This window comes from Pelodiscus sinensis, chromosome 2, assembly GCF_052426305.1.
Source record: "Pelodiscus sinensis isolate ZL-2025 chromosome 2, ASM5242630v1, whole genome shotgun sequence".
Classification (NCBI taxonomy): Eukaryota; Metazoa; Chordata; order Testudines; family Trionychidae; genus Pelodiscus; species Pelodiscus sinensis.
In genome coordinates this window covers 86098432-86121756 of record NC_143053.1, presented here as the reverse complement: position 1 = coordinate 86121756, position 23325 = coordinate 86098432, and the positions used below count along the sequence as shown (strand labels likewise).

At 40.1% G+C, this 23325-nt stretch overlaps 1 protein-coding gene across 10 annotated transcripts in view; it reads right to left on the bottom strand.

The window, feature by feature from the left end:
- The window catches only part of PTPRM (protein tyrosine phosphatase receptor type M), a 700717-nt gene that overhangs the window by 289281 nt on the left and 388111 nt on the right, over positions 1-23325 (bottom strand). For all 10 annotated transcript variants that reach the window (XM_075920958.2, XM_075920953.2, XM_075920954.2 and 7 more), the window contains exons 8-11: positions 17078-17386; positions 12656-12765; positions 6334-6535; positions 2298-2400 (exon numbers count right to left, since the gene is read on the bottom strand). In XM_075920958.2, the coding sequence (XP_075777073.1) occupies positions 2298-2400; positions 6334-6535; positions 12656-12765; positions 17078-17386 (724 nt within the window). The remainder of the gene's footprint in view (positions 1-2297; positions 2401-6333; positions 6536-12655; positions 12766-17077; positions 17387-23325) is intronic.

Genomic DNA, 23325 nt, shown 5'->3' with positions numbered 1-23325 from the left:
TTTTTTATATTTCATCACAGACAAATATTTAATCACGGAAAATACACCAAAGTTCTTCGTTATCTCAAGTATTAGCATCACTGACTTGAATATCATATTCTGTACTTTTCCTGGCCACTGCAGGAATTAAATAATTGTATGTGACGCAGCTGATGTATTGATCAATAAAACAACAACAATAATTTACACTGAAAGTTTAGTGTAATTCCAAGAATCTGCATTAACGCAGCAGTGTGGTTATAACAGAATCGATAGACAAGCATCTTACTTAGTGAAGTGCATACATGAAGTATAGCTGAATTTTCAACACCCAATGAATATAAATTAAGAAAATAAAATCCATTCCCAGAACATGTTCTATAAACTGTGCATTGGCAACATATCTGAGAGTGTACCAGACAATAAAACTTTAAATAATATTACAAAAATTCCCACTTCAATTTTTAGTCTCTCTTTTACTCATTATTTACACTACTAGCTTGGCATCTGCATCTATTTTATTTTAAGTGCTGCTGCAAAAGAGCTTTGTAAATTTGCTGTCATGTGTCATCTACTTCTCTCAGCTCTATAGTTTGATGGTACTCTAAATCCCTCTTTCTGTTTCTCTAACCACTGATCCCCTTACCTGGCATTTTAAAATCTCCCATCTAGTGCCTTTGTATTATGGCTGAGGTTTTCAACCTATCGATACTGGCAGGAGTCAATGGTATTTAATTCAGTAGGCTAGATAAAAGCAATTGAACTGGTTCTTTAGTTATACTGTAACAAGCTTGTGTTTATATAGGATCATAACTATTCTAATCCAAATGTTATATACACATTGAGGTTGGTACTACAGCTTTGAGAAATAAGATAATATGAACCAAAAGTTATTTAATAAAATGATTTGAAACTGGAAACCTAGAAAGAGGGAAAATGTATGTGATTCCAGTTCTAGTATAATCTGTAAAACAGGCCTGTTCAGATACAATCTGATTTTATTGCTTTCAATCTTTTCTCAACTGTTTCATACGTTTCCAAGAGAAAATGTCTCATGCAAAAATGATCTAAACTAGGGGTGTAAAATCCCATTTAATAAGTTAAGTATTTAAACATAAAACAGCTTATTTAACCACTTACACAGGAGCAAGAGGGGTTTGCTCCAGCTCAGCTGGGCTGCTGGTTAACCCTAACTTGTAAGCATCACCCAGTAAAAGTGAAGCTTAAGAGTTAACCATTCACATCCCTAATCTAAACAGTAAACAAGGTTGCACTTCCTTTTCTTAGATACAGCCATTCAAAAATAGATATGTTATATTACAGAAAACAGAAAATAATCTAATCAAATATAGGATACATTGTTGTAATACTATATTAAATAATAACGTGCAATGGAATAGTTCACATTATTCATGTCTACATATATATATCATTCCTCTGAAACTGACAAAAATTATCAAAAACTACAACATCAAAGTGGGAATAACACACCTTGACTGTTCTTAATTATGGATGTACATGCTTTCTTTCAGTAACAATAGGATATGCTACTTTAGAATCTACCTGGCAATTCAAAAATAAAAGCCTAAATCTTGCAAAAATCTGTTCTTCTGCAGTCTAATATTACAAGTATTTAGACTGTGGATGGTTTACATTCAAAGTCACTCTTTTGTTCCCTTCTGAAAAAAATGGAATTCTTTACATTTAGACATGTAAGGTTTACACAGACGTGTACCATTTACTTGTGGAATACAAACCACTACAAAATGGAAAATTATATAGATGTAAATGAGTAGTAGTAAAAGTTAAATTGGTAGCTTTTGATTTTATAGTCTTCTCCCCCCCTTTCTGCCAAACTGGCCTAATTGTTAAATGTTATTAATTTTACAATCCATTTTTATTAGTTAATTTAATAAAATTCTTAAGTAGTTGTAAGTAAACACCAAAGTAGAGAAAAAGCAGATATTCAAAACATAGCAGATCATGATACAAAGTGTGATGTGTCCTTGAACTCATAGCATTGTAGTATGCAATTACCTTAAAGAAGTAAAGAAGCCACCCACACAACAGTACTGTGACTTTGTTCCTTATCTTCAAAGAACAAGCCACTTGCATCTTGATCAAATCCTTTAAACAATACCCGAACACTCAACAAAGCACTTTCATTTGCTTTAGTTATTTAATTTAATTAGTACGAATACAGACATGCATTTAAACTCTGATCTTTGTGAAGAACACCTCCCCCCCTGAAAAAACACCAAAAATTATTTGATTTAATTGTAATTTTGTAAATATTCCCCCCACCCCTCCTGTTGTACCTGACGGGAGCGCCTCTGCTCTGTGCAGGCTTCAGTAGGATTGTCACAGTGCTCTCTGTTTGATTCAAAGGTGTTTCCAGTTCATACGGTGGCATAGATGGTGCTGGGCGGGGGAGGGCAGGGGAAACAAGAGGCAAAATAGACTAATTATTTCTAGGTTTGTTTTCATAGTTTGTGTGTGTCAAATCAATTGTTAAAAGCAAGACCTCTTTAGAATACAGAACTACAGCAACAGCTCAAATTCAAACAACCACAAAAAATAGCTATTTTGAAAAAGTGACTATTCGATTTGGATACCCTAACTTGGTATGCCTTCAAAAGGCCTAACATTCAGAGGGTGCTGAGAACCCTCCCTCTAAAGGTCAAAACTTTTTTAGTTGGCAAATTGAGAACCCAAAAATCAAAGCATGCAAAATCACCATTTATTTTTGAAAATGTAGGCCCAACTCTCTTGCTATAGCTATGGTAGACAGACACACTCAGATCTTACCATGGACATTTCAGCCATTCATGAAGCTAGGAATGCCGTACCCTAGTGTAAACACCATTTACAACTGTGCAACAGAATTAGCATTAGTGAAGTTTATACCAGTTTAAAACCAGACTAAGCTGTGCTGGTGTAAACTGTCTATACTGGTGGCTGAAATCCAAGTGAACACAAGGCCTTAGTTATGTGGCGGTGTAACAGGGCAGCTGCCCTGTACTGGCCCTTTAAGAGTCAAACCCCAGCCTGGAGCAGGGCCGGGGAGTTCAGCCCAGCTGGGCAGCGTTGGCCAATTAAGGCCCACCTGGGAGCCATAAAAGGGAAGGGCTGCTGCAGAAAAGGCAGTGTGAGCCTGGCTGCCGGGGGAGCAGGACGCTCCCTGGAGCTAGGGCAGGGGTAGAGAGCCAAGGCTGGGCCAGGGGCGCTTGGACAGACCAACGGCCAGCCTGCTAGGCCTGAAGTAAGGCCTGCCGGAGAGACACCAATCCCCCGGAAGGGGGGCTCAGAGCGAGTGACTTGGGCACTGCCGGAGGGCAGTGTGGCGAAGAGAATGACGTGACCGGAGGATTCCAGAGGGGGAACCCCACGTGAGCAGAGGCCCGTGCGGGCGGAATGGACTGATTCCAGGGGCAGACGATGGACCCCCGCTACGGTGGTGAGTGACCCCCTCACAGGCGGTTGTTACATTTTTTTGTTGTCATTAAGGATTTTATATCATTCTGGGCATATTTTCTTTCATCCCCACTGTTCAATGTTCGGCCCTAGGCAATGTGCCCTGTTAGCCAAGGTGTGGCCAATAATTTTTGGTGAAGGCCACTCCCCTGATTGTGGAAAGTGGTCAACGGCTACACTTTTCTGTTAAAGAGGTGCAGGGTCGAGGATGGTGCAGAAGGGTACACGGGCTGAGGGACTGGGGTGCAGGAAATGGTGTGAAGTCTGAGAGGGAGTTTGAGTGAACGGGGGGTTGTGACCTGGAGCAGGGGATTTGGGTGCAGGATTGGGGGAGGAGGAGAGGATTCTGGCCTGGGGGAGGGTTGTAGGAGGGTGTGCCGAGTCTGGGAGGGAGTTGTGACCAGGAGCACGGGGGTGCAGAGGGTTTGGATAGTGACCTGGGAGAGGGAGTTGGGGTGACAGAGGAAGACTCTGTCTGGAAGGCACTTACCTAAGCATCTCTTAGCCAGCAGCCCTGTAATACCCCCAAGGCAGGCTGGGCTCAGATTACTTAAAACTGCAAGTTGCTCCCTCCATGTGGCTCTCAGCTCTGGAAGGGAAGAGAGCCTTGTGCTGCCCCCATCCTCCAGGCTAATCTCTCAGCTCCTATTCGATGATTGTTTCTGACCAATAGGAGCTGAGAGATTGGGTGGGGTCAGTTCCTATTGGCCAGTTGTTTCCAGCCAGTAGAAGCTGAGGATTAGGCTGGAGGCAGGGCAATCACACAAAACCTCCCTCTCCCTCCAGAGCAGAGGGGCACCCTGTGCTTAGATCAGCAAGTGCTGAGTGCCTGGGTGTCCTGGCGGGGGGGGGGGGGGGGGGGTCATCTGCAGGCTGGATCAGGTGGCTTGGTGGGATGGATGCGGTCTGCTAGAGGTATCTTGCCAACCTCTGCTGTAAGCTGAGTGCTTGGACAGCCACCTAGAAGAGATTCAGGTGTTGCCCAGCTCATTAGCAGAATGCTCACAGACGGTAGCGTGTGTTTTTATTGGTGGTGCACATATGCGCTTGTCTTGGCACATATAACAAAATTTATTCCACACACAGGTGAAAAAATTAGGAGGAACACTGACCCAAGTCCTTATTTACTGTACACTATTCACTGATCCATAAGTCAAAAGGACAGAAGTGACCACTGTGATTTCTAGTCTGACCTTCTGCGTAACACAGACCACCAAACTTTTCTGAATTAATTCCAGACTGAACTTCAGCATATGTTAAAAAAAAAAAAATGTAATCTTAATGTAAGCATTTCCAGCCATGAAGAATCCACCATAACCACTGGTAAATTATTCCAGTGGCTAATTGCCCAATTACAAAATTGCACCTTGTTTCCGATACAAATTTGTCTCACTCCTACTTCCAGTCGTATCTTGTTATAGCATTACGTGCTAGATTGAAGAGCCTTCCATTATCAAAATTCTGTTCCCCAGGAAGGTAGGTATACAGACTGTGATCAAGTCACCCCTTAATGTTGGCCAAACGAAACGTTAACAAGCTCCTTTAGCCTATCACTCTGAAGCATATCTTCCAATCCCTTTATTATTCCCATGGCTCTTCTCTGAGCTCTCCCCCACTTGTCAACATCCTTCCTGAACTTTGGATACAGTATTCCAGTAGTGGTTGGACCACTGCCAAATACAGAGGTAATATGGTCCTAGATACCTCAAACAGGGCACCATTCTTTACATTCCAGTGCTAAGTATGTTCAAGGATTTTTAGCGGATAATTATCCAATGAATTTATCCCTACAATTACTAGGTACAGTAATCACAAAAAATCCCAATGTGCATTTATTGCCATTCCCCACAATATAAATTCCTTAATATGCTTTTGATTAATGCATTTGTGTTTCTCGCTGTACATTCTACCACAAAGATGAAAATGTCACAATGAGATGCAGGGAGAATAAGAATGACAGGGACACATGCTAAAAAATACTGTGCCCATATTGCTTATTTTGTATTTTCAAAAAAGGAAAGTTGGGGAAAAAGATAGCTAATGAATTTTGGGCTGTGTGAGAATTTTTGGGATGCTCTGAGACCATGCTTCAAGTTCTTCACTGGCTGTCAGTTTAATTTCCAGAAACATAATAGAGAAGCTGAGTATAAGGACAATTCCACTGCAGATTTGGATCACATTTTGTCATCAATTATATAGGGATTTTAGTGCATGCAGTTGGATCGCATTCCAACAACAAAGGGGATAAAATGTTTCTCAGTTTTTGGGGGCGAGAAGATATCATGAATGGTCTTTTAGAGAAGTTGGCTCTTCTCATTCTCTGAATACCACAGGTCCTGATGTTCTTGTCTAATGCAGTTTCAAATCTGCCTCAGTCAACATACCTGTTATGAATGTGTGCAGTGTGACAGCTCACTACACTTCATAAGTGAGAGCTAGACATGTAGCATTTCTGCTGTACTCTCAATTGTTCATGCCCCATTAAAGAGATTTTCTGGCACTGTACTAATTTAGAATCATGTTGAGGCTGAATGAACTCTGAATGAAACCATCTCAGATTCATGTCCCAAACCCCCTAAACTAAATTTTGCAACCACAGGCACCTGGGGCTGACTCCAAAAGCATATAAATCACATGTTTCCTTTGTGCTAACTTACATGGTTTTGAACAGAACTTCAAAAAGTCTACATGTTCTGAATTTCACGCACCTGGAATTATTCAAATATGTAATATATCAGTTTGTCTGAAACTTTGAAAGTAGAAAACTAATATTATCTCTCTGACAAACTACCTGTAAAGCATTAAAAGAGAGGTGGATCAAACAAAGAAAATAACAATGACCATGGTACAAATACAGAAATCATTAACTTAATATAATACCTGATATTTTAGTTGTGAATTGACTTGTGATTGGAGGTCCAAATCCTTTGGCTGTGCTGGCTCTAATGGTAAAAGAATAGGTGGTCCCAGGATACAGTCCAAAAAAAAGGTAATGGGTTTCATTTCCTAGCTTTAAAACTCGTCCACTTTGATTTGATAAATCTATTTCTGGGTCAAAGGAACTGACAGCCTTGTAGGTGATCTGCAAAAGAATAAGAAAGTTATAAAATATCTTGAGCAGATGGACAAAGATTGCATCTTTATCCCATAAACCCTTCTGATGTATGCACTGTCAGACATTTTATGATAAGCAATCTTATAGCCTTATACTCTTCAAATCCTGACTCCAATGAAGGGAAACAGGATTTCAGCCAAAAATGTTATGAGTTATTACTTTTATAGATACAGGGACTTAAAAGTCTGCAAGAATACAACAGTAAAGGATGGGTTCAGACTTAAGTTAATACCTTTAAGTTGTTGGCTTTCACAATGTCATTTTTCTGAATTCATATTACTGTTGGTTTTCAGCAAAAAAAAAAAATACAACTAGCAAAAACAGATATGCAAGTGACAAAGGTGTAGCCTCATTTCTAAGCTGTCTGAATGTAATTATGGTTTGCACTGAATAAGATTAGCCTCACTAGATGACAAGGGCAGCTTTAAGTGAATGCTTCACGAAGTGGGTGACACTTATGCTTCAGTCTAGACCTCATGTCTTATAATTGTTGCATTGTAATTCTTAAGGTTGTGACTATACTGCATGAAATTCAAGATTCCTGTTCTGGGAAAAAATATGTTAAATACCTGCAAAGTAGATCCCTCATTTTTTGTTCCTTCCTTTTAAACACTATTACCTATTTTCATTAAAACAGCAAAACCAATTCACAATAAAGTACTGTATGCTGTTTCTACTGGATATCTATGACTTAAATCAACAAGATAATTTAAAAACAAGGAGCTAATTAAAAAAATTTAAATGTAAACTTAATTCCCCTTCTTTGCTTTTAGAATTACCTACAATTTACACATAACTCTAGCACTGTTATATACAATGGAATTGACATTTTGTTATAGTTATCAACACATTATTATATTCATCTGAAGGAATATTTAAGTGGAAACATGAAGGAAAACTGTATGCTGTGTATATTAATCAAAGGTCTAATTTGATTAGATACAAAGATACAATACATAATATCATTCCTAGCTCTTATATAGTGCTTTTCATTAGTAGCTCACAATGCATTTCAGTGTTTAATGTTTTTATGCTCACAACACTCTTGTGAAGTATTATCTAAACTTTTATAAATGAGAAATTGACATACACTTAGATACAATGCTAACCCTTCCTATTATAGTTAAATATCTATAATTTCATAAAATCTCTGAATCACTGAAAAAGGTACTTTTACCTAATACATTTAGCCTGGTGTCAGTAAAATGCTAAAAACAGAAATTAGTGCCCAAGAAAAACTTTGATACACTTTCATTTTGAATCATTTAGTCTCCTGAATTTTCCTGAGCAAGGACTGATCTAAAAACTTGTAGGGGTCTGTGAGAAGGCAGAGATAATTTCCTAATGTTTCTGACCAGTTTTATTTAAAATACTCAAGAGGTTACAGATTCTGACACTCCTGTGGTAGAACTACAGCTTTTAATTATGTTTATTGTACTGGATTAACTATCAGGAGAATGCAAGGCAAGCTTTTTCACAGCTCATAAGCAACTTGCTCATTGAACAAGAAGTGACTTCCTTGGGTAGTTAGTTCCTGTAATTTTTACAGTACGCTTCTGCAATCGTTCAGTAAAACTGTACCTATTTAAGACTTTTCTTTCAACCAGTGCACCTTTATAGATTTAGCAAAGGTGGAAAGATTAAAATGGAAAAAGAAGTGACAGAAATGTTATCACTCTTATGCAGACTCACTTTCACCAGGTTTAGGTAACATGTTGGTGAGCTGGCTAGAATCCTGCCCTTTTCATTGCTACCAACTGGAGTCTTGCACTGGTGATAGAAATGGGTTGGAAATAAAAAGAACCTTATGTAGACAAGGCTACTCGTGTTAGCACCATTTTGTCTTCTAAATGCTGTCTCCTACTCTGAGTTTCTAGGTTTCAAATGACGATGGGCGATAACTCCTTGATGAGTATGATCATCTTCCATCTTTCAAGTGATGTCTCTGGGTTGTCCAGGTTTTAGACACATACAACAATGTTGAGAGAATGATGGTTTGATAGACAAAAAGTTTGATGTCTGTTCGAATATTGTGATCTTCAAAAACCCTGTGCCGAAAATAAGTAATGGCTACACTGGCACAGCTCAAACCAAGTTTTTCCATCCATTCTGTAGACTATTATGCTAATAAAGACCGCAAACATGGTTGGGGCAATGATACAGCCCTGTTTGACTTCTCTTTATATCATGAAAGGTTCACTCTGGGAGCCAGTGCTACTCAGAAGAGTTATCATGAAGCAACTTTAGAACACTGACGTTTCATCAAGACATTCAATCTTTGAAAGTACAATCCGAAGGGCACAGCAATTCACTGAGTCAAAGGCTGCAGTTAACTCAATGAAAGCCATGTATAGTGGTTCATTTTGCTCTCAACACTTTTCTTGCAGCTGCCATGCAATGAAGATGATATCTGCAGTTCCACGACATGGTTTCAAATAGTGTTGAAATCAGTCCATTTGGACCTAATTATAATTGTGGTTAACTGGATTTTTGATATTTTCATTCCACAGTTTTCCCCAGCAGGAATGTAAGGGACTACCTGGAAGTTGCAGCCTGTTTTACCCAGTTTAAAGACAGATTCAGGTGTGTTTTACAATAAAACTTTAGAGTTATGAACACAAGAATTACAAACTACAGAGAACAAAACAAAAAACAAAACCAAAAAAGCAAATAGAGTACAGTACTGTGTCAAATGTAAACTACTAAAAATGAAAGGGAAAGCAGCATTTTTCTTCTGCCTAGGAAAGTTTCAAAGCTACACTAAGTCAATGTAACACTTTAAAGACTAACAAAACATGTACATTTTCTTAAAGTTTACCCTGTACAGACTAACTTGGAGCTACTAAGTCAATGGTCCGCTGTAAACTTTGGAAAGAACAACCATAATGTTCAGTTATGAACATTTCAAAGTTACAGCCAACCTCAATTCCTGAGGGCTACGTCTAGACTGGCCCCTTCTTCGGAAGAGGCATGCTAATTTCTAACTTTGGAATAGGGAAATCCGCGGGGGATCGCACCAGTCTGGACGCTCTTTTCCGGCTTTTCCCCAAGCCAGAAAAAAAGCGGCGGCCATGTTTATTTAAATCCCGCGGGGGATATTTAAATCCCCCGCGGATTTCCCTATTCCAAAGTTAGAAATTAGCATGCCTCTTCCGAAGAAGGGGCCAGTCTAGACACAGCCGAGGTGTTTGTAACTCCAAGTTTCTACTGTATTTTTTAAGACATTCAACTGAATAAAAAACATGTTGAATCATGAAGATATTGTTTAGCTACACTATACTTTCTCTCTGTCCTGCTGTTTATAATGGGAGTTCCAGTCTCTTCCCCTCTCATTGACATCTACAAAGAAGACAAGTCTTTGTATTTTTTTTCCCAGAAGTGGATTGAGAAGACTTTCTTTACCACCCACATCAGGCATAGTGCTCCCTTCAGTGCCTCTAAGGAACAGAATACTTGGCTCATAAGTGGCAGATTAGAGAGTCACTGAACTATACCCACGCAAGCAAATAAAAAACAGGACTTTGTAGCACTTTAAAGACTAACAAGATGGTTTATTAGGTGATGAGCTTTCGTGGGCCAGACCCACTTCCTCAGATTAAATAGTGGAAGAAAATTGTCACAACCATATATACCAAAGGATACAATTTAAAAAATGAACATACAAAAAGGATTGTATCCTTTGGTATATATGGTTGTGACAATTTTCTTCTACTATTTGATCTGAGGAAGTGGGTCTGGCCCACGAAAGCTCATCACCTAATAAACCATCTTGTTAGTCTTTAAAGTGCTACAACGTCCTGTTTTTTGTTTCAGCTACACCAGACTAACACGGCTACATTTCTATCACTATTCTGCAAGCAAATAAAGCCTTTAATCATATCTGGGGAATTGTAGTTTGCATTCAGACATATGATCAAGTCCAGCACCTTAATTGGGATTCGAAGAAAGAGCAAGACCTCATGTGACTGAGTCAAACTGCTCATATAAGTATATTAATCTGTTTTTTCAATTAAATTAAGATTTAATCTGATATATGTTGTTTGCCCTATTCACATTGTAACTGCGCTGCTGATTAACACCAACCATAGAACAGTATTACTATTTTCTTTTGAGATTTTTCTTTGATTGTTTGAATTCTGAATTGTTTTGAAATACAGGAGCTTAAAATTTCCCATAATCCTCTTTTAAGTACAGAGTTGGGCTATTATTCTCCTTCCACTGAATGCACCTTTGCCATTCTTACTATAAATGATGTCAGTTAAACACATGCACTAAGGAGAGAGCTATGTCACCGTTACAAATTACTCAGCAATAAGGTTATGTCTGTATGTTTTTATACAGAAAATTAGCTGACCAATACATATTTTTCTACAAGTCAAGCCTAAAATCAGCAAAAGATACTGAAATATATATTGATTAACACATTCTGATAATTGAGGAAGATGTGCAATTGTTTGGTTTGGGACATAATCAAAGTTAGTGCTACCAAAATCTAGCCATATATTATCATAACCTTTCATAATAAAGCAGCCTAAATAAATGCATCAATATCTTAGCATTCAAATTAACTCTTTTCTTTTGCTGTATCTCTCTCTCTCTCTCTCTCTCTCTCTCTCAAGTATTTCAATACCAATTTAGTAGTAAGGTCAGGTAAGAGGTTTAACCATGATTACAGTCTGACAGCTTAATCTGTGCAGTCTTTTGTCACTTTTTCTGAAAGGCATTCAGGTTCCATATGAAGAAGAACAGCAATTTTTAGAACCCTAACAACATGTAATTTTGTTGAATTTGCATTAAAAAATGTTAGCTTTTTTTTTTAAATTGCACCTGCTTGTTTCTATTACAATAGGCTTCCTGAAATGAGTCCCACATAAATGTGATGATGACTGTCACTACTATTATCTCTTACATTTTTTCCTTTTGACAATTCATTCTATGATCTATCCTTCTATCATTCAAATATTTAATCTATATTACTAAGCAGAACAATATATCACAAGGTTTACCAAGTGGCATCCTCAGTCACAATAACCCAGTGCCATACTCATTCCAGTAATTTTTTCCTGAATTAGATTTTATTTATGGTGTCAGTCTGTGTTCTAACTGGGACCAATTTCAAAGAAACATTTGCATTTTTAATAAACTCCATCATTCTTATTTTTAATTTTCTTATACCAATTATGCTCTTCTTAGTTTTAATTTTTGCCTTGTCTCTTACGAATGTACAAGACATGACCAAATTTTGCAAATAAATATGGTAAAGTGTGTTTTGCTTCAGCCTAGGTAACACTTTCCAATTATTTAGTGCCTTTCCTCCCATTTCAAAAGCTCTTATCAACTGTTGCCCTGATTTGGCAAAGCACTTGAGAATGCTCAAGTTCAATGGGACTTAAGCACATGTAAGTATGTGCTTTGCTGCATCAGGGACAAAATAAATATGCATGGAATATAAACAAAATTAAGCCCTTAAGAGTTTACAATCAAAATAGACAAGACAGACAGCAGTGAGAAAGGAGAGTGGTATCAGAGACAGAATCCAGGTTTCCTGATACAGTAAAACTCCAATAGTCCGGCATCCAATAGTCCAGCACTCCTGATAGTCCGGCATCAAAATGGCAAGAGCCTAGTGAGTGAGCTTCGGCAAAAAATGAGTCACAAGGTAACAGCGGCAGCAGCTGAACTGAGCAAAAAGGGTAAAAAAGGCTTAAAAACTAAAACATTACAGTATACTGTATACAGTATGTACAATAAAAAGGGTTAAGAACACTTTATATACAGTATATAATGTATACAGTGTATATATATATATATATATATATAACCATCTTATAGTACCTCCTGATAGTCCGGTATATCTGATAATCCGGCACCACCTAGGTCCCATAGGTTCCGGATTATCGGAAGTCTACTGTACCTAGTCAAGTAACCGATTCACTAGACCACACAGCCTCTTTATGAGTACCAGTCTTACATGCAGTATGGGCGATCAATTAAGCAGAACAAGAAAATACTTTTATCAACAGGATGCCGATACATCAAATTTATAGGTAACAATGAAAGCATGATAAAAATGTGCATGTGATCTACCTCATACAAAGTGATCACACCATATGTTTGCACTGGCTCTCTCCACTGAAGAAAAATCTTCTCCTCAAAGGTACTTCCTTGGATTGATTCAAGTGGTACAGCACTTGGGACTAATGAAAAGGAAAGAAAAGGAAAAAAAGTATTGTTTGGGTAGCATATAGAGATGTTCAAACTACCATTTATATTCCTGAGGCAAGATACCAGTTCATCAGGTTTCAATCCCCTGTTGAGTTATAGCAGTTTATATTCTGCAAGTATAAATACTCCTTGGCAAATTGTTAAACAGATCATATGCAACCCTTTTCTCTTCTCTGTAGCTGTAACAGAGTATAACAGATTACGTGCCTGTTAGGAAATAACAGTCACTATCTCTTCCAAATAGAACTAAGTTAACAGGTTATCAATGAAGTTTTTTACTGTTAATGGATACAGCTGTTAAAGAAGTATAAACATATGTGGCACTGCAGAACAGGATAGTCTAAAAGGGAGAAGCAGCAGGAAACAAGGCTTTTCTTGTAAAATGTCATTGATGAAAGAGGTGGGGAATTTGGCCTTTCTGCTAGGATTTAAGTGAGGTGTCTTGTTTACAAGCTACTTTTCAGTACCTCTTCCTTAGCCACTATCCTATAAATTTCCTAAATTAGAAATATATGAAACACTCACATGTAGCATATGTAAACACACTGAGCTATACGTAGTGTTACTGTAGATTAAGGTGCTATAACGAGCTACAGTGTCACATATGGTATTTGGACAGTGATGCTGGCTGTCATTAGGACTGCAGCTTTACAACAGAGTGGGCAGAAGGAACCAGTGCTGATCACAGTTTGAAGACCTGGCATCTTTCTTAATTCTCTTATTACATGAGACATCCAAGACTGAAGAATCAGCATTATCAGAAATGTCAAACATTTAATACTGTTTCCTCCTATCTCTGCAACTGTTTTTCCTTCCACACTCAGCCAGAAGAGTCTTAGCAGAACCCCCAGAACACAGTATTTCACGTAGGAAATGTACATAGGGTGTACACACCCCGCGATGCAGCACATCCTGAGTCCAACCTAAATAGCTGTGCCATGCGCTGGCCAGATGTTTGATGATAAAATATGGAGGCTATGTACCCAATGGTGGAAATAATTTTTTTCAGTCTTCCCTAAATGGGGAACTAATGGGATAATTTGTTTACCAATGGATCAGATTATGCTGCCAACAGGGACACTGAAACTACAGAAGAAGGTGTCTGGATTTGCATGCCCCTATATGTGAACTGGCAAGACAACATCTATATAATGCTGACTTCAGCATGGGCAGATCACAACCTGAAGCCTAATGGAGGGAATTTGGAGAACAGCACCAAAAAAGATTAAGATCGGGAGTTATAATTACTGGGGAAAGAAATAAGAATTTGATTAAATTATGAGTAAGGGAAATCAATATTATGACCATCAATAAAAGTCTGAAAGGTGTAAATCCTAAAGAGAGAGATAAATTATGTTTAATTTATTAAATTATTTTTTAAGAGTTATTTAAGAGTAATGGGATTAAAGCAAGAAAAGGAAATTTTGAGATGACTTTAATTCACAATGAATGAATAATAATTGATTTGGAAATATTGGGTAATTTAAAACTGAACTGGACTAAAAAACTATACTGTAAGGAACAGTCCTGTAGTGGTCAAAAGTAAGTACGTTGAAGAGCAGTTATTTGGCTAATCAAGTTGATACATACAGAGGCAGCAAAGGGGGGGTGGATTCAGTAGTCGACTATACACTTACATCCCTAGTAGAAAGACGGACTAGAGGAATATGTCTTTTCCAAGAACGTATCCACATTGAGAGTCCGTGCACAGCAAGCTAGGATATGAATGTGCAGTGCACGAGTTTACTACATACTTATTCAAGGAGTGGACTTTGGTACCACACTAAAATTTTCATAGTGCATTTTAACTTAGCGCAGTTGCACAGTACACTGAGAAACTTAAAAGTGGACTGTGATATAACAGTCCACACGGCAACTTCTTGCAGAGCAGACTACAGTGCTGTGCATATACACACTGACTTACCACCACATTCTCCGGAAGGACAATTCCTAACTCCAATTTCTATGAAATGCAGGTATTTTTTTTGTAAATTGAAAATTATTAGTTAGAGGAACATGACTGCATTTGTAAAGTAAAAACTAGCCCATATACTCCAATATGCAAGAGCATGTAAAATATCTAACAAAATCAGCATGCATGGCACAATGTAGTTCAGTGTAAATTCAAAGCTTTCTTCTACTCAAAGAGTGATTTGTACTAGAAAAGGGTGGCTCTATGCAATACATTAATAGGGTTGGGGTCTTAGTTTTTATGTCTAAGGAATTACTTTGATCTACACAAACACTAACATTTTTCTGACAATTACAGATACATATGTTTCTGGATTGTTTTTGTGGGATCCAAACGTTTCAGTTTTCTGCTCTTGTTGTTTCTAACCAAGGATATTTGGAAACATTAACTATATGTAATTTCTTGGTCTTTATAACATGTAAAGTATCCTGACTGCAAGAAGAAAGAGATTTTATTTCAAGACAACAGAATAATTCATCCATGAACAGCCACATTGTTATTTCTCAAGAGAGGACCTGCACTGAACAACTGATTGGCCAGAAAAAAATGTTTTAGCAGACCTCTGTCAGCTATTCATATAAATGGAAATACAGGAAACTGTCATGCATATCTTTTAAAAATGCACCACAGCAAAGTACAATGGTGATAATGATTTGGGCTAATGACCCTTGTTGCATTACAGATGGATTTATACAGAGTTGTTACTATTGCTTACTGAAAATGTCTATCGATCACTCCCTTTATCCATTCTAGGACCTTGCTTTTACAACTGTATTTGCAAAAATGCATGCACAAATACTATAAAAACTCATATTGCAGCCCTTGTATGACACCAATGATGAGAAGAACTGGACAAAAAGCTCTCTGAAGCACAGACTCTGATTTTCCAATGTGCGAGGGGTGCATGTCAATCCCTAGCTCTACTAAAGAACTGCCCCACTTCATGCCTTCCCTAAAGGTCCCACAATGTCCTGCCACTTCCCGCCCTACCCCTTCCGACTGCCTCTGTTCTTGTTCCTCTCCCATCCACTTCAGAGCCACCTGCATTGTGCGAAATAGCTGATAATGGCTGGTGGGAGACATGGAGAGGGATGGGTAGAGCTGATTGGTGGGGCCCAGCAGCAGGTGGGAGACTCTGGAGGGATGTCAGTGGGAGCTCAACACTCAGCATTTTTCCCCAATGGGTGCTCCAGCCCCAGAGCACCCACGAGGTCAGGATTTACGGTCTCAATTTTTGGTGCTGATTTTTAACAAGTTTTAGACCACGGGGTCAGTTCCAGAGGACTGGAAATCAGTAAATGTTATGTCAATACTTAAAAAGGGTAAACTGAATGAGCTGAGTAACTATAGGCTGGTAATCCTGGGCAAATCCTAGTATGACTGTTATGGGACATCAGTAATGAATTTATGAATGGTACATAATTAATGCCAGTCAATACACTTTAATGGAAATTAGAGCTTGTCAAACCATATAATTTTTGATGAGGTAACATGTTTGGTTGATATACATGGAATGCCATGTGCCTTTCAGAAGTCTAATTTAAAAAACAGAACTATACAAAATCAGCATATCACATATATATATAGCTATATATCAGCTATATATAAAATAGCTAAAACTGGTTAACTGATGGATCTCAAAAATTAACTGTAAATGGGAAATCATCATTGAATAAGGGTGCTACTAGTGGAGTCTTATGGATATTTGTTTCTGGCTCAATGCTATAGCTGTTTATAAGGGATTTATAATAAACTAGAAAAAAATCGGAAAAAAAATCTTTGCATTAAAAATGTGCAGATGTCACTCAAGTTTGTTGTGTGGTAATAATGATAGGGCAGATCAGTTACAGAAAGCCTTCTGGGTCACTTGCCAAATTGCATTTTTAAACCTAAGATAGGGTGCAAACTGTATTACAGTAATACTGTAAAGAATGTAGGAGTAATAGTGGTTAACAGTTGAACACGAACTGCTAGTGGCATGCTGTAGCAAAGAGAATTAATGCAATCCCTATATGTAAGCAGGATAACATCAAGTAGGATTAAGGAGATGGTATTACCTCTGCTTAGGGCATTAGGAAGACTGTCATGTCCAATTCTGGGTGTCTATGCTCCTTATAATGAAACACAAGAAATCTCTTTAGTTTATCAAATAGAAGGTGAAGAATTGACTTGACCCTGGTTTATAAGTGTCTATATGGAAGAGATTTCTGATAGCAATCCATCAAAAAAGGGCATAATAAGATCTAATGGTTGGAAGCAGAATATATGTTCAAATATAGTTGTTCAAAATAAGAAATGTAAAAAAGCCTTACCATCTTCATCAGTTTGTACTACAAGTTCTTGGCTTTCCTTTCGTCCTTCTGGATTCATGAGAACCAGTTTAACACTGACGTTTGTGTAGGGTGACAGACTCGTAATTGTGTGCTGTGGGTGTGAACTTTCTGTATCCCAGCTTACTTCCTCTCTGACTTGCTCTTGTCCTCCAGCTTGATAGCGGTAGTGGACGGTGAGGTTATATCGATGGCAACGTGTTACATTGTATCCAAAGGGCTCCCAACGAATAGTGATTTGCCGGGATTTGATCTCTACAACCTCTAGTTTTTGTGGTCCATGCATGGGATCTGTAAAAATATCCATATGATTCTTTTTTAGCATGTAACAATCTAAAAGAAGAAATTGATGCACAGTTATACCTGTGAATATATACACCCCTCTGACTGTGTGAAATGAGAATAGAAAGATTTGATTAATATATTCTGATTTTTTAAACCAGAACAATTATTGATCACAGAAGGGAGAACTATCTTTGATAAAGAAAACAAGAGAAAATGCAAGACTGATAAGAGATTATAACTTAAAAACCTTTACACATGTTTAAATGAAAAGATGAAAATTGAGAAACAAATATTTGTAGAGAATTAGAAATATGTTAGTTAAAGAACTCAGAAGTATGTTAGTTAATACATTCACATTCTTATATTTATGCTAATACCTTTAAAGTAAGACAGCCATTCAACATAAAGTAAATATATAAAGCAAAAGTAATTTTAAAGGGAAACTTTCCAGTAAATGACAGGCTTCTCCCCACGGAGAGCATTTATATAGAAAAACATTGATTTATAAAAGTAATTTCTTTATTCATCTCTCTTTTCTCTTCAGTTAGACAGAATGCAATTAATCAGTGTACAATCCGATTGGGACCCGAAGCTAATTCTCCCAGTTCTTTAATAATCCCAAGGAATCAAGGCCTTGGCTTTACATCTCATCCAAAAGATAGTAAATCAAGCAGTACAATATATGGTTTTAGGACATGTGCTTACTAAAGATTCAGAGGGAAAACATATGAAACTGAAGTCATATACAGTAAACTTCTGATAATCCGGCACCTTTAGGACCCAGGGAGTGCCGGATTATCAGATATGCTGGACTATCAGAAGGGGGGGCTATGAGGGGTCTGGGGTGGGGTGGGGTGGGGGGGATGCTACCCCAGACCCCCTCATAGCTCCTCCCTTCTGATAGTCCGGCTCTGCCCCAGGAGTCCTGGTCAGTTTCAGCAGCAGCTGAATTGGGGATGCCTGCAGCAGAGCAGCTGGGGTGCTGCTGGGTTGGTCCGGTAGCGCCGACCCTTGGCTCCTCGGCGCTACTGGACCAACCCAGCAGCACCCCACCTGCTCTGCCCCAGGCGTCCCCAAGTCAGCCGCTGCTGATACTGATCAGCAGCTGACTCCAGGAAGCTGGGGCAGAGCAGCTCTGTCTCGGGCTTCCTGGAGTCAGCCGCTGGTCAATTTCAGCAGCGGCTGAGTCCGGGACAGCTGGGGTGCTGCTGGGTTGGTCCCGCAGCCCCGAGGGGCAGCGCTACTGGACCTACCCGGCAGTACTCCAGCTGTTCTGCCCCCTGCTTCCCGGATTCAGCGCTGGTCAGTTTTAGCAGCGGCTGAATCGGGGAAGCTGGGGGCAGAGCAGCTCCAATGGTCCGGCTGCCCGGAGCACTTCCGGGTTCTCGATGGTGCTGGACCATCAGGAGTGCCGGACCATCAGATGCCGGACCATCGGAGTTTTACTGTACCTGGATATTCTCTTGGGTCTTCCAACCAATATCTGGACAAGATCAATCTTGCTTAGTTTAAGACCTTATCTACACTTTGACATTAGGTCAAATTTATGAAGGTCAATTTTTTAGCACCCAATTTTGTAAAGTCAAAAGTGCACGTCTCAAGTTCAATGTAGTCATCAACTTTGACAGTGATGCACTGTGGGTAGGTATCCCACAGTCGGGCTCCCTGTGTCTGACTGTACAAAGACAGTGCAGCAGGTGGATCTGGGTGTGTGTCATCAGTGTCCCATAGTGCACTCATCTCCTCCTTCCCTACCTTCTTGAAAGCAATGGCAAACAATCTTTTCACACCCTTTTCCCCCTAGTTATCCATGCAGACACCACAGCCGAGGAAGTATGGTCCCTGTTCAGCAGCAAAGTGCTATGGGAATCATAAAAAACATCTCACACCTTATACTGCTGTATGTCTAGAGCCTAACAAGAAGCCACCAGAGAGAACAAGGAACATGAGGAGGCCATGAACAGACACAAGTATGAAACATTTGAATGGCGTAATTGGCAGATGCTGGCAAAAGTTGATTCTCTTGACACAGTGGAACACCAGTTCTGATGCTATGAAACAAGCACAGACTGGTGGGACCTCATACTTATGCAGCAAAGGCAGGAGTGAGCAATAATTTTTGAGAGCAGGACCACTTCACTAATTTTGGAAGTAGTTGTGGGCTGCCTGAGAAGGGGCAGGGCCTCAGGTGGAAGTGGTGGGGCCTTGAACATCAAAGCAGAAATAGCAACCTGAACCAAGGAAAACATTGATAGAAAGTCTATTTCAGGGGTTTTCAAACAGGAGGTTATGACCCCTCACAGGGTCGCGAGTTTTCTCCATGAGGGGTCATGAGCTGTCAGCCTCCATCCCAAGCTCCAGCATTTATAATAGGGTTAAGTTTAAAATATTTATTTGAATTGACAAAGAGGGTCACACACAGAATTGCTGTGTGAAAGGGGTCACCAATACAAAAGTTAGAGATCCACAGGCCTGTGGCTTCTGAGGCAAAGACCAGCAATAAGTTCTCTGGGGATTTTGAAGAAAGTGAGGGATGAATGCTGAGCATGTGTATATATACACTTGTTGGTGGGTAAGATGTAGGACCTCTCTGGTACAACTTCAATAGAGCTGAAGGATTTATACTCAGAATCAATTAGACCCAAGATCTACAAGATACTTGTACATATTTTTATGGCTCAATGTGGAAAGGACAGGAGGCCACGCACACCTCTCAAATGTAGATGATTTATGATCAAATCTGAAATATTGGTCTCCCTGCATCTAAAATAAAGTATGAATATTATTTTCTAGGCAGAGCCCTTCTAACTACATACTGGCTTCTACTATCCTCTTCCAGCAGCAGACTGCTCCAGATCAACTTGACATCAACACAATCTTCACCCATAAAACTAATTTCTATCACGAAATGGCTACGCCGAGCCATACATCTGAGAATCGGGAGACAAATAAAGCCCTAGAATGAATTTTCAGTGAACAAGGCAACAAGTAAAACCTGTACGTAGGAAAACCAACGCAACTCTTCATTTCAGCAATGGCAGTTCATGACCCAAGTGTTTCAGTCTATAAAAGTTAAAGAGGTAAGAGAGGAAAACACAGAAAGGAAAATTTGCCCTTTGTAACAACTGCTCCTATTTAAAGGGCTTGCACCTGCCAGGCAACAGAGTCACGGGGAAGGCGCGAGGCCTTTAAATAGAAGCAGTTGAAAGGGCTTGCGCCTCCCCTGCTCCCAGGCAATATGCTAGCAGTGAGGCCGGGAGCGGAGAGCCCTTTAAACTGCTTCTATTTAAATGGCCTGTGCCTTCTCCACAGCTCCTAACATGTTGCCTGGTAGCCGCGGGGAAGGCACGAGCCTTTAAATAGAAGCAGTGAAAGGGCTCGCACGTCCCAGGCAATGCATGAGGAGTGGGGCCAGAAGCTGCTGTACAGACCGGATAAAAAAAGGGGGGGCGGGCTGGATCTGGCTCACTAACAGGCTCTTGCCCAGTCCTGAGCTAAGGGGTGATCAGCAGTGGTGCAAAACGTGTGAATGTATAAGGCAGTGTTTCTTAAACTGTGTTCCACAGCACACCAGGTAGTCAGTGGTGTATCACAGACAACAACAGAATTCAAAATGGCCACCCCATAAAGGGGCAGATGCCTTTTTTTCCTCTCAGTAATTTTCCCCTGATCCTTTTTCCCCTCGGACTTCTTTTTTTGGGCTCAACAAAAAAAATCATTGGTGTTCCTCATGAAAAAGAGTTATTGTTTGGTGTTCCTCAGTTTTAAAAAGTTTAAGAAACACTGGTGTAAGGCCACTTTCATAGAATTTTGTGAATTGCTTTCTCCACCCTTAAGCACTGCAGTACCAAAACGAGACCTGCTCTGACAGTTGAGAAGTGAGTGGCAGTAGCCCTGTGGAAGCTTGTAATGCCGAACTGCTACTGGACAGTTGAGAATCAATTTGGAGTAGCTAAATTTACAGTAGATGCTGCTGTGATCCAAGTAGCCAAGACAATCAATTCTCTTCTGCTACGAAAGGTAGGGACTCTGGGAAATACGCAGGACTTACTGGAGGGGTTTGCCGTGATGGGGTTCTCTAATTGTGATGGGGTGACAGATGGTACACACATCCCTATCTTGACACCCAACTACCTTGCCAAAGACAACAAACCATAAAGATAAACTTAAAAAAAACCCCAAATGCTCTGGTAGCACTTTATAGATTAACAAGACATGTAGATGGTATCATGAGCTTTCGTGGGCACCATCTACATGTTTTGTTAGTCTATAAAGTTCTACCAGACAATTGGTTTTTTTTAAGTTTGTCCTGTACAGACTAACTTGGCTACCCCCTGAAGCTTCTAAACCACAAAGAGTACTTCTTGATGGTGTGGCTGGTGGATCACAAGGGCCGTTTCACCAATCTCAGTGTAGGGATGGTTGGGAAAGGTGCATGATGCACTCATCTTTAGGAACTTTGGTCTCTTCAGAAAGCTACAAGATTGTAATGTTCTGGTCTGGGAAGAAAGTTCTATCAGAGTTGTTGAAATGCCAATAGTGATCCTTAGAGACCCAGCCTACCCCTTGCTCCTGGACCATAGTAAGGAGCACTTCAACTACAGGCTGAGCAAGTGCAGAATAGTGGGAGAATGTGCTTTTGGATGTCTAAAGGGGAGGTTTTGCTGTTTACTGACTAGGTTAGACTTCAGCAAAAGCAACATTCCCATTGTGGTGGTAGCCTGCTGTGTGTTCCATAATGTGTGTATAAGTAAAGGGGCAAATGTTATGCCAAGGTGTGGGGGGGGGGGGGGGGGGGGAAGGGAGGCGAGGCAAATTTCCTAGCCAATAATGAGAAGCAGTCAGACACCTGGGCAATAAGGACAGCACACAAGGACAGCACTGCAAATCAGAGAGGCTTTGAAAAACAGCTTTGTGAATGGTCAGACAGTGATATGGCAGTCACGTGTGTTCCTCTTCATGAGGTGTCCCAGCATTAAGTGTGCTTGCCTGTAAACCCTTTAGCCCTTCTCCTTCGCCATGCAACACAAGCAATAAAGATACTGTTGTTGTGAAATCATGTATTTAGAGAATACAATGAAGCAGGGACAGAAAAGGAACTCAGGATGGAAGCACTGGGCAAGGGGAAGGAAGAAGGGAAAGTGGAGAATTACAATCCTCCTGTTCAGCAATCATACAGGTGCGGGAATGACAGCCTTTTGTTCTGGGAGACATCCCTGGGGGTTGAGTGTAGGGCTGCGCTTTACTTCCCACTACCTTGTCACCCCTCCTCCTCATTTTAGGATGCCTGGGAGAGGAGGCTGTGGAACATGGTGAGGAGGGAATGTGGTTCAGCATGAGTCAGAGGGGGTCTCTGTGCATCTGACCCTCCTGTGAGTCTACCATGCACATGATCAGCTCCCCCGCGATCCTCAAGATGTCCTCCTGTGTTTTCACTTTGTGCTCTCTGCATGCCCTCCTCTCCTTATGTTCCACTTGCATTCTTGCAGCATCCTTCTCCTCCACACATTTAATTGCTCCCTGTCTGTGTGGATGGAATGCATTTGCCCATTGATTATGTTTTCACCCTTGGATCTGTGCTAGCTGAAGAGCTGGGGGAGCCATGGAAATGAGAAACACGCTTACTGTTGAACCCGCTGTAACAAAAAAGTGAAGGGCAGAGACTACAGGAGATACATTGTAGAATTCAGAACCTAATCTCTTAGCATAAAAGAATGTCTGTCCAAGACAATAGATGTGTCAAGACAAACTGTCCCATGGAGGCCCTGCTGTGTAGGCAGAGTGGCTACCAAAGATCACACCCAACTGCCTTAACCCACATGATTAAAAATGTGAACTCACCAAAAGTGCCCTGCCCACCATCAGGATCTGGCAGGGATATGTCTTGGGAGGAGGGGATTGTCTCCAGACTTATAAAAAGGTCCTGTCCTGGCTGTCAGTGAGAT